Raw genomic sequence first — 13553 nt, 5'->3', positions numbered from 1 at the left:
CCGTGAAATCTTGGATGAAATGGTACTTGATGTTGATATGCTTTATTTGCTCGAGATAAATCGGATTCAAAGCCAGATATCCCACCTTGGTTGTCATAGTGTATAGCAACACTTTTCTGCTCCAACCCAATGTTCAAGAACAAACCCCCCAATCATGACGCCCTTTTTGCTATAAAGGTTGGTGCATATACTTTGTGGTAGTCGAAGACAGACCAACATTATCTGGTAAGGATGCCTTCCAACTCATTGCACCACCTATCAGCGCATACATGTACCCCATTGAAGACCTTCTCATCCAAGTCATGAACGTAATCCAAATCCACATAACCCCTGGCCACACTGTCATTGCCGTCCTTCCAATACACTATACCAACATCTATTGTCCCCTTTAAACAACCGAGGATCCACTTCACAATTTCATAATGAGTCTTAATACAACGCTTCATCTAACAACTAACAATGCTCACAACTTGTAAAATATCATGCGTAGTGCATAACATGGTGTAGATAATACTATTCACTGCACTAGAGTAACGGACATAGGAACATATGCTCCTCTTGGTCCATATTATGTGGTGATAACTTATTAGACAATTTAAAGTGCACGGTTAAAGGTGCACTCACAAATTTTGCTGACTGCATGCTAAAACGCACCGCAATCTTTTTAATATATTTCTTTTGAGATAGGAACAAACCCCTATAGCCTTATCTCGCTGAATCTCCATGCCCAATATCATCTTGCAGCACCTAAATCTTTCATCTCAAACTTAGCACTCAATTGTCACTTCGACATATCAATATCTGACGTATGTTTAGCTTCTATCAACAGATGATCAACATAAAATAATAGATAAGACAAAGACTAAATCCTTTAATTTCCTAAAGTAAACACAACTATCCAATTGACTTTTCAAATAGTCATAATTATACATGAAAGCATCAAAATACTTATACCACCGCCTTAGAGACTCTTTCAGTCCATACATATATTTCTTTAATAAATAAACATGGTCTTCCTTATCTTGAATAGCATACCCCTTTAATTGCCTCGTGTAAATCCGCTTCTCCATCTCACTGTAAAGAAATGTTGTTTTTACATCGAGTTATTGTTTAACAACTAAAGCAAGTAACACTCAAATAAAAATATGCCTTACCATAGGATAGAACATCTTGTTGTAATAAATGCTCTACCACTAAGTATATCCCTTTGCAACAAGTCTTATCTTATACCTCACTACCTCGACATTGGGAATGCTCTACTTTCGTTGTTAGACTTATTTGCACCCAACAATCTTATGGCTATTGGATACTTTGATCAACTCTTGTGTCTGATTTTGATGGAGTGATTCCATCTCCTAGTCACTGCGATGACTCGGCACTTGCCATCACCTCAGAGTAAGACGATTGTTCATCCATCTCTATCTTGTCACCACAGTCATTGCATAAGCAATATATCAGCAATATTGATATAACCATAATGTGCTGGTAGATGTGCCTTTCCAATCTGCTAGCGGCCATACTATGTTGTGGCTTTGCTAATTATTTTATATCACCGACTTCATGAATTGTGGCCTCAATTACAGTCTCATTCATTGTAAAAGCCTCTACCTGAAGCTCCATCTCATTATTGACACCGTGATCCGTTTGCTCTACTGGTAGTGTCTCAATATTCATCTAACGAAGCATAGCAGTCTTGTAGAGATCACATCTTTGCTGACTAGAAAAGTAGTAATCAAGGATCAATATACAATAGCTGGTAGCCTTTCACTCCATATGCATAACCTAGAAATATACACTCCTTCGTCCTCGGCACAAGCTTACCGTTACTAGCATGAGCATATGCAAGACATTTGTATAGTCATAATCCGGAGTAATCTATAGATTTCCCTAACCATACTTCCTCAGGAGTTTCCACTCAATAGTCATTTTCATTACTTCGGCCCAAAATACCTTGCCTAGTCTTGCACATGAAAGCATGCACCAAGCTCACTCAAGTATAGTTTTATTTCTACGTCTTGCGATGGCATTCTGCTGTGGTGTCTTAGGTATGTTGAGGTGTCTCATAATTCCTTCTTTTGGTAGGATGCAGTAAAAATCATTATCACTTAAACTTCTTGAATTGATCGAACAACTGGGATTTGTGCTTCAGAACATATACTCAGACGTTTCTTGAATAATCGTCGATGAATGTCAGCATATATCGGGCTCCTTCTTTCGAAGACACCGAAGATGGCCCTAGCAATTGAACTAATGTAATCAATTGGTTGGTTCATCTAATGCACAGCTATACTGTGACTTAGCACTACTTCCCAAATGTGTCGTGCTCACATAGGTCCAGCTTTCATGTTTTTTGACCTTTCGACAACCCCCTGTCACTCAGTGCCATCATAGTTGCCTCAATCATGTGCCCCGACCGCATATATCATAACTAAGTCAATTTTGAGTCTGACTCACCTAATAAAACTAAAACAAATCTTGTCACGATTTCTCCTAGTATTTGATAGAGAGAACTCACCTTTTTCCCCTTCATTATTGTCATGGCGCACCGACAAATCATCAGCACTTCATCTTTAGTAATGTTACTTATAACCGATATCATCAATAGTCTATAGAGAAATAAGGTTCTTCTTGAGTTCAAGTATATGCCTTATGTTTGTAGTATACAGTCTACCCATCATGCATCCGATTTTGAGTTGTTATTATACCCACAACCTTATAGGCTGTGTTATTCACCATCAGAACTCTACCATTAGTCTCAGTCCGGCTAGTAGTGAACTAGTTCTCATGAGGTGTCATATGATAAGAACACCCTAAATCTAGCACCCATTGGTCTCCTGACGAGCTAGTATCACGCACAAGATAGTCTTCACATCGTTAGTGCTCTCCTTGGCAATATTTTTTTTTTGGTGTGAATGTAAGTATTATAAACCATATTAAGTACAGCAGCTTAGGGGCATCCCCCAGCATTACAAAAAGTGCTAATAATTGAAAAATATGGAGGTAGGAAGTCTCCATATAGTAGCTAATACAACATTTGTCTGGGAAGGTCTAATTTTTTGGTAGAGCGAAGCTCTACCTCTGACTTTTTTACGAACCTTAGCCAAAAGAATATGAAAGTCAGTTGACTTGTTTTGAAACCGTCTGCTGTTGCGCTCCATCCAAATGTAATATATGGTTGCTAGAAAGGACAACTTGAGGAGTCTTGCTGCCAAGTCTTTGCCTTTTGTTGCCCTAATCATCCATTGAAGTTCTTCATTCCATCCTCCTAAAAGGCGCCTGATCCCATGTTGTGCTAGGATACAACGCCATATGTTGTTTGTCCATTCACACTCGAAAAATAAATGTGTTCTATCTTCAATACCAGCCCTACAGAAATTACACTGAATATCAACTGAAGGTATCCATTGTGCGACGATTCTTGCTATAGGTAGTCTATCTCTGCAAACTAGCCAACCAATAAAATTGTGTTTGCTAATGCCGCTGGTCCAAATTAGGTTATACCACTCTACAGCTGGTCTCACATGTCTGAGTTCATCATATATATCTTGGCAACAGTATTTTGGGCTCGATATAATCGATGTTAGAATGGGTCGCAGTTTGAGGAGACATCTCCAGCTCCAAGCCATATTGCCCTTGATGTCGAGCTGCATAATTGGGGTGCCTCTGCATTTGGTGTTGTGAACCCAAGTACTCCAAAGGGAAGGTGATGGAAGATTGATAAGATTCCACAGCATGCGACCTAGCAATACTTTGTTCCATAAGTTCAAATTAGGCAATCCTAATCCTCCTTCGCTTTTAGGTGAGCATACTACTTGCCATGCAACCTTGTGCCAGCCATGGTTTGCTGAATTACCAGCCTATAAGAATTGTCTAATCCTCTTCTTAACCTCGTATATAGTGTGCTTTGGAAGTAGGAACATTTGCATCCAATAGGTGCATATGGAGATGAGGACTGATTTGGCTAACTGTAGACACCCTGCATAACTGATATGCTTCATGCCCCAATTTTCAATTTTCTTGAAGATCTTATCTGTAAGACTCTTACAGTCTATGTGGGTAAGTCTTCTGGTAACAAGGGGGATACCCAAGTATCTGATGGGGAGGGTACCTGTAGAAAAAGGCGTGTAGTCCAGTATAAGATGCTTCTCATCCTCATTCAACCCAGAGAAAAAGATTTGACATTTGTCCGGGTGGAAACGCAGTCCAGTGAGAGTTGCAAATAGGCATCTACAAGGCAAAGGACGGAATCTACATCTCCATGGGAAAATAATAACAAGTCGTCTGCGAAGCATACGTGTGTGATTCGTTGCGTTTTGCAATGCCAGTGATACTTGAAAGAAGAAGCAGCAACTTTCGCATGAATAATTCTGTTAAAGATTTCCATAACCATTACAAAAAGGTATGGAGAAAGTGGATCTCCTTGTCGCAGCCCATTCGTACTCTTAAAATAGCCAACTTGCTCACCATTGAAGTTCACTGAAAATGTCGGAGTAGTAATGCATTCAGCTATCAGAGCAATCCAGTCGTGAGGAGTATTTATAGCTTTGAGAACCCCGAGGACTGCATCCCATTTTACCATGTCAAAGGCTTTCATGAGGTCAATCTTTATTGCCACCCGTTTACCATTTCCTCCCTTGTGGTAGTTGTGTAGAAGGTCTTGGCATAGCAGAATATTCTCCGAGATCTGTCGTCCGCTGATGAAAGCAGTTTGGTTGAAGCCGACAATCTTCGGAAGCATGCACCTAATCCGTTCTGCAACAAGCTTAGATATGATCTTGTATATGACATTGCAGCAAGAAATGGGTCTGAACTCCTTGAGGAAAGATGGATTCTGAACCTTCGGTACGAGTGTAATCAACGTGGAATTTATAGACTTCAGCATTCTTTTTGACGAGAAGAATTCCATGATAGCTTCCTCAATGTCTTTCCCTATGATGTGCCAAGCGCTTTTGTAGAATAGACTATTAAAGCCATCTGGACCCGGAGCTTTAAAGTCATTGAAACCTTTTAAGACTCTGAGGATTTCTGATCTCTGAACTACAGGAAAGGTAACAAGAGTATTGATATCTTCATGAAATAAAGAAGCATATCTCTCATATGGAATGCTAGTAAGACTGGGATTTCCAAGGAGATGCTGATAATACGTTATAATTGCATTCTTGAGAGCACCCTCCTCGGTAATAGTAGAGCCATCCTCGAGTTTGATATGAATGATCCTGTTCTAGGCACTCCTCTGCATCATGGAGGCAAAGAAAACCTTACTATTATTGTCACCCTCCTTCAGCCATAGATTTCTAGATTTCTGCTTAAGCAAAACCTCTTCATGTCTACTAAGAACAAGTAACTCCTCCAGCTGCGCCTTTTCTTCCGCCCGAGTAATGGGATTAAAGGGGTCAATCACAAGCTCTTGTTGAAGTTGTTTTAGGTTCTCCTTAGCTTGTTTGACCTTTAAGTGTAAGTCACCAAACTGAGATCTATTCAGTCCCTTGAGTTGTTGTTTCAGTGCTTTGAGCTTTGCCACCGCTATGAACATTCTAGATCCTCTGATAACCTATTGCCAGCAAGTGGACACCAAAGGCAGGAAACCTGGGCTAGTGGTCCAGAAATTAAAGAATTTGAAAGAAGGTTTCCTTCTCCTATATGTGGTGTGAAGTCGCACCAAGCATGGGGAGTGGTCTGAAACTCCTGGAAGCAGGAATTCTACTGAATAGTGGTTGTATTTGTTCTGCCATTATGCATTAATCAAGACTCTGCCAATTTTGCTCGCTTTGAAATTATCTCCCATGCTTTTGTTTGTCCATGTGAAGAAAGGTCCCGTAGACGGAGGTTCAATAAGTGCAAGTTCTTCAATCATGGTATTTAGTTCCTCCATACCTGCAGTCCAACGAACAGTCGAGCCAATCCTTTCGCTTGTGTCCCTTGTTTCATTGAAATCCCCCATTAACAACCAAGGCGGGTCTCTTGTTTGTCCGGAAGAAAAATTTGAAATATTGCGCCAAAGAAGCCTCCGCTCAACTTCGGTATTGTACCCATAGATGGCAGATAGCAAAAAAGGTTCCACCCTAGGTTTTTCAATGAGACAATGTATGACTTGGGCAGATACCTCCAAAATGGTTAGACTAAGCGTGGACAGTTTTCATAGGATCCATATTCTACCCAAGTTGCTGTACATATAGTTATGAGTATAACTCCAACTTCTAAAACTACTGTCAATTATAAAATCAGCATTCTCTTCTTTAATCTTGTGCTCAAACAAAAGAAGAATTTGGGAATCTAGGGATAGAGCAAAGTCCACCAGTTCCCTCCTCAGCAATATTTGCCACACTGCTTGTGTCATTTTACATAGCATCCATGTTTCTCAACTATGGACAATCACTTCACGTGACCCTTGTTCATTCTATGGCACAACTTCGACCTAGTTTTATCTCTACTACCAGACCTCCAATGTTCATCTCTACCTCGAATCTCGAGTCCCTGTGCTACATCTTGTCCCAGATCATGATCTCGCAACTTCTTCAACTACTGCTTGCAAAACAAGGCTGATTTTACCTCTTCTGAGGTAATCATAGTATGCCCTTGTAACATTGAATTGTAAAGTGCTCCCACGATTCTAGTAAAGACGCTAACAACATTATGCCTTATTTTTCATTAATTAGGGTTTCATCGACGTTCTTCAAATTCATCATGAGTTTGTTGAGCTCATCTATATTGGTTTGGATGGAAGCACCTTTAGCAAATCGAATTTTAAACAAACCTCTTCAGCATATATAGATGATTATTTCAACCCTTCGTTACACAAAGGGCATGAATTTTTGCCTACAAAGCTACGTCATTCTTCTTCTTGGCTACTTCGATTAACACCTCATTCGATTTATTCAATAGGGTTATACTCTTTGATTTCTCCGTCATCTCTACCTTATAACCTCTTTAATCATTTATGACAATTCATCTTTGCCATTCAACGTCTTCGCTAAACCTTGGGTTGTTAATAGCGCACGAATCTTAATGCTCCACAACCCAAAGTTGATCTTGCCGTTAAACTTCTCAACTTCTACTTTCTCTCAAGAGATAATTGCAACAACAAAATTTCTAGACAATGATTAGACAAGCAAAAACCCCAAATCAAATATAGAAATCCTAGTCTTAGCTATGAGACAATTGTCGTAAAAATAACACAAAAGCTACCAGATCTTGTAATTTAAGTCAAATGTGAGAGAGCGAAATTACTAGAGAAATCAACAGGAAATGTTAATGACACGAGATTTCCTTGATTTGGTCCAAGTGTAGGTACCTACTTTATGAGGAGAACTAGTTGCCAAAGAAATCCATGATGAATATGAAGAGCACAAAGTTTACTATTGCTCAATATCTCTCAAGTGTTCCCAACCTCTAATTACACCCAAAACAAACCCACAAGTATTTCTCACAATCTCTTATAGAAAACTTACAGATAAAAATTCTAAGATTCTTCTTGTTTGCTCTAGTTTGTGTACATTGAGTAGAATTCTATTTCCTATATATACATGGTATTTGCATCCAACATAGAAAACTCCTTTTAATAATCTACTCAAACTAGAAAACTTACTCGAATAAGGAAACTTAATTGAATCCGGTTTCCTTTACAAACTCAAGACCTATTCTACCATGAACATTTAAAATATGAAATATTTTTTCCACAGGACATTTTTAAAAGTCATAAAATTTATTAGTAGTGTTAAATTATATGTCGAGTTTGATTCGTATATGATTCTCATACTCGTTGGAAGATTTTGACTTGTTCAAAATTTGGTGTTGCCTTTTACATATAATTATCTTGGATTATAATGGATATATATATATATATAATCTCAAGATCCAGCAGAAGAGATAAGGTGGTGTGATCTTCCATCCAAGTTTGATCGGTTGACTGAGATTTGGGCATCTTCAACAATCACGTACAGTGTGTTTCTTTTTCCTGATAAGCCGTGCAGTGAAAAAAAGTGCCGCACAGTGCCTTGTCGTCGTGGGATTCCTTCAAGCAAAGTGAGCAAGCTGCCGCACGGAAAGCTTTTGCTTTGGCTTGAACACACGGTGATTTGTACCGTGAGTTTTATATTTGTAAATACATTGAATTTGTGCTTAATTTAGGTGTGAGAAACACTCGAGTGTGTGACTGATTGAAGCTTTGATTCTCCGATTATGATAGATTATTCGTTGTTGGCTCTCCCCGTAATTATAGGTACCGATATTCAAATCGAATCACGTGAATCTTTGGTGTTCTTTATTATTTATTATTTATTTCTCAGGTGATTTTATATTGACTTAAATTGCAAAATCCGATATTTTGCATGTTAATATTACAATAGATAGTTTAAATCATGCAAAGCCATTGGATAGTTTTTGTTTCTTCGGGAAGGTCAGAAGAGATCTTTACAAGTCAAGAAAAACCGGCGTGAGATTTTCCTTAGAGTTAAGGAACCCTAAAGTCCATTAAATAACGTTAAATCGACAAGAGTTGGGGTTAGTTGGGCCATCAGTATCCAGGTGTCAAGACGAGTAAGATGGACGGTGAGGATGGAAAGTAGCATTTGCCCTCGTACGATGTTGATTAACCAAAGTCAATTGCGGCAGTTGCACTCATCCTTGACTCCAACGCGGGGAGGCTGGAAGAAGAAAAGTCAACATACATATCCCGGGGATGTCGTCGTAGAGAGAGACAGAGAGAGATGGGGATGGAAGTAATTTTGGTGACGCTTATAGCTTTGAATTTTCCATCAAATTATGGCAATCAGAGGAATACTTCTGATAGATTCAATTTGAATCATACGATTTTATGCAACACGGCCTAAGGAAGGACCAGACCCTCCGAAAACGTTTCACTCAAGTAACATCTTTTTTATTGGAAAAGAAAATGAAAATGATTTTTTTTCTAGGTTTGTTGTGACACTCTCTAATCTAATTCACTCGAGATATTACTCACTTTAATCCATCTTATATTGACCCCACGGTTTTGTCTCTAGGAGACCACCCATCTTTATTTTTTTTTTCATTAGACACGTTTAACATTGGATTTCCAATTCTGAACTGTATCATTCTATCAAGAAGCGCCTTTTATGAGTTAGTTCTAGATTCACATGCAGTACAAAAGTCGCTTCTATATTGAGTTTTCATCTTTTGCATAATCTAAAACGTTCTTCTCATGAAAATTCTATAGCCTTGCTTAAATAGTGGGCATTTGATGAAAAGGAAAAGCAATCATGTCGTGATCTCCTTGAGATTTGAAATGACATTGTCAAAAAATCTCAAGGAGTTCCTCTCCTTGTGTAAACTTTGGGAATCTACTTTACACGAAGGACAAAGAATGGTATTGAGCACGTGTAAGAGACAGCGAAACATGGAAGTTAGTTGATTCGTAAAAGAACATTATGCTGCTATTTAAGCTTAGCGATGACCACTTATCATCCCATATAAAATGTTTTTAGGCTGCATTCACTTTTTCCCAAGGATATGTAATCGTTGGCTCTAATATAGCTAGGTTATGGAGCTTTAGGACTCATTAGTTCAACAAGGGACAAATTAGCATTCGAAGATGGTGTTGAGTATGGCAAAAAGTTGTGGAAGATATCTTTGATCCAGCGGTTGAGGAGTCCGAATCGGTGTTATTAATTAAAGTGCACAGTTTGGTCCATTCTCTTGCTACCATTATGGTACAAAATGATTGTTCTATTGTTGGCTTTGATGCTATAGAGATTTCATAAGGAATTCGGTGCATTTTGTTCTCTAGCACTTCATCAAAGGATATCTCAAATTTCGTGTGCAACTAGATTTCACCTTAAAATTGATGATAGAATTATTACTAAAGAGTTTGCTAGAATATGCATCTCCAAGTGTTATCACTTTGTATTTAGGTTTGATATATGGTAGTTTTGAGGAGCTGCCAAGTTCCAGTGTCGGTTGTGGTGCTGGTGCCAATGCTTTGTAGATGATAGTCTCATTATAGAACTTGTAAAGTGCAAGACTCTCCATTTTGCCTTATCGCTTGGAAGATTACCGGTAGCCACTTGCAATCCATCACCATCAAGTCTGTCATCCACTGTATGGACGTGTATAACCGCTTCAACCTCGTGATGTCGACGTCCTTGACTTGTAATCCGCCGCCATCAAGTCTGCCAGACCCATCGGTTGCCATTCTCTTGGCCAATTCATTAGTCGTGTCCTTTGGTTTTGGGATGTTGACCACATTCATGAATAGGGAAAATTATCAAAAAGTTATAAACCTATTGTACTTGTGTTAATTTAGTCTTGAACCTTTCAATTTGGGCAATTTAGTCTTAAATGTTTAAGCAATTATTGAGTCCTTTCGGCCAATTTTTGGTCGGAAATTACTGATGTGAACGTTAACCGTCCTTCGTAGCACAGCTAGCGCTGATATGGACAAAAAAATTGATTTTTTTTTTATTCTTTATTCTTTATTTCTTTTTTTATTTCATTTTGGCACATAAAGGTTGCCAGTGACCCTCACTGGCCACTGGGCAAGGGCCAACAAGCCCTTGCTGACTATTGGCAACGATCATGGCCCTCGACCAAATCTGGCGAAGGCATTCACTCCCACCCTTGTAGCCAGCGAGGCCTTGATGGCCTCACCCGGGGCCTTCGCAGCCCCGCCAGCAGCAGGCGAGGCAGCCCTTGCTTGGGCAAGGTCTTTTCGACCAGCGAGGGCCCTCACCCAATGTTGCCAACCACAAAGAAAAAAAGAAAAGAAAAGGAAAAAAAATTTAAAAATACAAAAAAAATTTAAATTTAAAAAATTAAAAATTATCTATGTTAGCTCGGGTCATGTCATGTAGAACGACTAGCGTCAACATCAGTAATTTTTGGCCAACTTTGGCCATAAGGACTTAGTTAGCAAATTACCAAAAGATTTAGGACTAAATTAATCAAATTGAAAGGTTTATGATTGAATTGACATAAGTGCAATAGGTTTAAGATTTTTTTGTGTAATTTTCCCTTCATGATACGAAGGCGAGACTTTTCTTGTTCAACGGAGAAAATTGATTAGTTTGAGTAATGCAACATGCACTCGTCTTACCAAGAGATGGAGTCTTCCTCATTAGGGCATGCACAGAGTATTTCCTTGCTTGCATTCGCTATGTAGTTGCCACATGTGGTGGCGTGGACGTCACCACGGCAGAGGAATAGCCCATAGGTGCAGTCAAGTTGGTTTATGTTGGTGGTGGTATTGGTGAAGCCGTCGACATTAGTGGCCGTGGCGGAGGAGGGGGAAGAGAGGAGGGTGTTGAGATTTGTTTGGTAGGTGAAGTTGGGAGTGAAGAGGGTGGTGTTTGGGTAGTAATGCCATAAATAAATTGGTGCAGCTTCAGTAGTGTGAGTGCAAATGCTGAGAAAATTGAAGAAGAAGAAGAAGATGAGAGAGAGGTGAATGGTGAAGCAAGAATTCATGTTTTGATGATTGGATGGCTAAGAAGAGATATACAGAAGACACTGATATAGGGTAGTGTCAAATTAGAACTTTGGCTATGTATCTACCATAAGTCTACCCCCGCAATTCAAGTAAATGTACATGTGAATGGTGCAGGGCGAGCCCCCATTGCAAGACTTTGATTATACAAGTCATTTACGTTGCTCGTACCATAAGTCAGTCAAGTCAACTGAGTTGGAGTTTTCCCTTCTTTTGTTCCGCAAGCGGAGACTTGCAGAGAAAATTGAATTCAAGGACACGTTGGATCTCATTTAACGTGCACAGGGTGATGGGCTAGGTCCGCCTCACAGGCCCAGCACATGATTTGTGGAAGTTTTTAAGTCGCCTTGTGGTTTTTTCCACATTGGATTTTCTACCTAAAATTTTTAGGTGTTGCTTTCTACTTTGTCTTTAATTTTCAGCACTATATTTACTGGTTTGGGGTTGACATTGTTGGAATATTGCAACTAGTTCCTGTTGAGGTTGATTTGATATTGGTTGGTTGAGTTTTGGGAAAGATATTGATCCTGGATAATTTTAAGTTCTCAGTGAATTGTTGTCATCTTTCCCTAACAAAGTGGTATCAAAGCTAGCGTTGATGGAGGAAACCAACAGCACCATGTTTAAGTTAAATGCCTCAACCTATTCTATTTGGAAGCCTCGGATTGAAGACATATTGTACTGTAAAAATTCGTATGAACAATGGGGATGAAGCTAAATGAGACAAGGAAGATAAAGAATGGGAGCGAATTAATAGGAAAACGGTTGGTTTTGTTCGACAATGGATTGATGATAATGTTTTATATCATGTTGCTCAAGAAACAAATGCTGAAATATTGTGGAAGAAATTACAAGATCTTTGTGAGAGGAGGATCTCACAAGATAAAGCATTTTTAGTTAAGAGACTTGTAAATTTGAGATATAAGAAAAGGAGTAGCATGTCTGAGCACTTGAGTCAATTTTAAGATATTGTAAATCAGTTGAAAAATGTGGAAATTGATCTTGGTGATGAGAGTTGGAGGCGTGTTTATTGCTTGATACTTTCCCTAATAGTTTGGATCCATTGGTCGTGGCATTAAACAACTTTGCTCCTTATGGTATACTTAAAGAAAGTTTGTTCAACGAAGAAACAAGGACAAAGTTTTGGCACTCAACTCTACTCCTTACGGTATACTTGCTTTAGGGTCATAACTCTTTTTTTGATCACTTAAATGTCACAATTTTTGAAAAATGTTCATTTGAGTATGATTACTTTTAAAAACGTTCATATAACTTTCAATTGATCACTTAAGTGCCGTAACATTTATAAAACATTCACAAGTACCGTGCAAAGTCGGATTTTCGGCACTTATGATGAACATTTTTTAAAAAGTTATGGTACTTAAGTGAATGTTGTTTAGATATCACGGCACTCAAATGATCGAAAAAAAAAAGCTATGACATTCAAGTGAGCGCCGTATGAAAATTATTGTACTTGTAGTGTCATTTTCCCCTTTTCTTGCTTTCATAAGGATTGTCCATCAAATAAGGGATTGTCGAAAAAGAAAATGATGACCCCAAAATTAAGGCAATACTATGCAAATGTTAATATCACCAATCCACGTGCAAGCTCACGGATTATAAAGAAAAGAAGGGGAGCTGTGGCCGACGACCTATTTTTAAGAGAGAAACCATGCTTTTTGTTTGGAACTTTGTCAAATCTTCACCAATTTTTTTCTAATTGAAGGTAATGAAGACGCCGCACCAGATGAAAATGTTGCTCATGGCATATTCTTGCACTTGAGGCAATTTTCGCAACCTCTTAGTGGAAATTTATTTGCCATTTTCGGAATTCCGCAGTACTAAAGGTTGTCTTTTAAAACTATGTTTTAGCTTGTGAAGAATTGCGGTGAAACTTGAAGTCCAGTGGAATGGAACTTGCTTTTGGAGCGCCCATTACTTCCTGGTTGGAGGGTGGGACATTTAAGACAAGTCCTAAGTGTTGCCTAAGCCAAAGACTCAATTGGACTAATAAAAATGGTGGAATTAGGGCTCTTGAAGGTGTTGCATGTGGGCGTTCGTTTCTGGATGAATTTTGAAGGCTGAATTACCTTGG

At 38.9% G+C, this 13553-nt stretch overlaps 1 protein-coding gene across 1 annotated transcript; it reads right to left on the bottom strand.

The window, feature by feature from the left end:
* Positions 1–218: 218 nt before the first annotated feature.
* On the bottom strand, positions 219–10225 carry LOC130139353 (uncharacterized). The gene is made up of 7 exons (XM_056316154.1): positions 10031–10225; positions 5258–5551; positions 4332–5134; positions 4109–4227; positions 2516–2568; positions 1582–1674; positions 219–407 (listed from the first exon to the last, which is right to left on the bottom strand). Exons 1-7 carry the CDS (start codon positions 10223–10225, stop codon positions 219–221), a joined length of 1746 nt encoding a protein of 581 aa, XP_056172129.1.
* Between the last annotated feature and the right edge of the window lie 3328 nt (positions 10226–13553).

The sequence above is a fragment of the Syzygium oleosum genome, unplaced genomic scaffold (genome assembly GCF_021117445.2).
Source record: "Syzygium oleosum isolate NSW1041296 unplaced genomic scaffold, Sole_v2.1 Sole_v2.11, whole genome shotgun sequence".
Taxonomy (NCBI): domain Eukaryota; kingdom Viridiplantae; phylum Streptophyta; class Magnoliopsida; order Myrtales; family Myrtaceae; genus Syzygium; species Syzygium oleosum.
The sequence above is the reverse complement of the archived record's forward strand: the minus strand, read 5'-3'. Positions and strand labels throughout refer to the sequence as shown.

Excerpts from the sequence above, each read along its gene's own strand:
- LOC130139353 (XM_056316154.1), bottom strand. The coding sequence starts at position 10,225 with ATGAATGTGGTCAACATCCCAAAACCAAAGGACACGACTAATGAATTG. Across the intron at positions 2,569-4,108 it reads CTACACGCCTTTTTCTACAG|ATGAAGTGCTGATGATTTGT; the intron begins GTACCCTCCCCA and ends ACATTACTAAAG. Across the intron at positions 1,675-2,515 it reads CAATAATGAAGGGGAAAAAG|ATGAATATTGAGACACTACC; the intron begins GTGAGTTCTCTC and ends ATGCTTCGTTAG.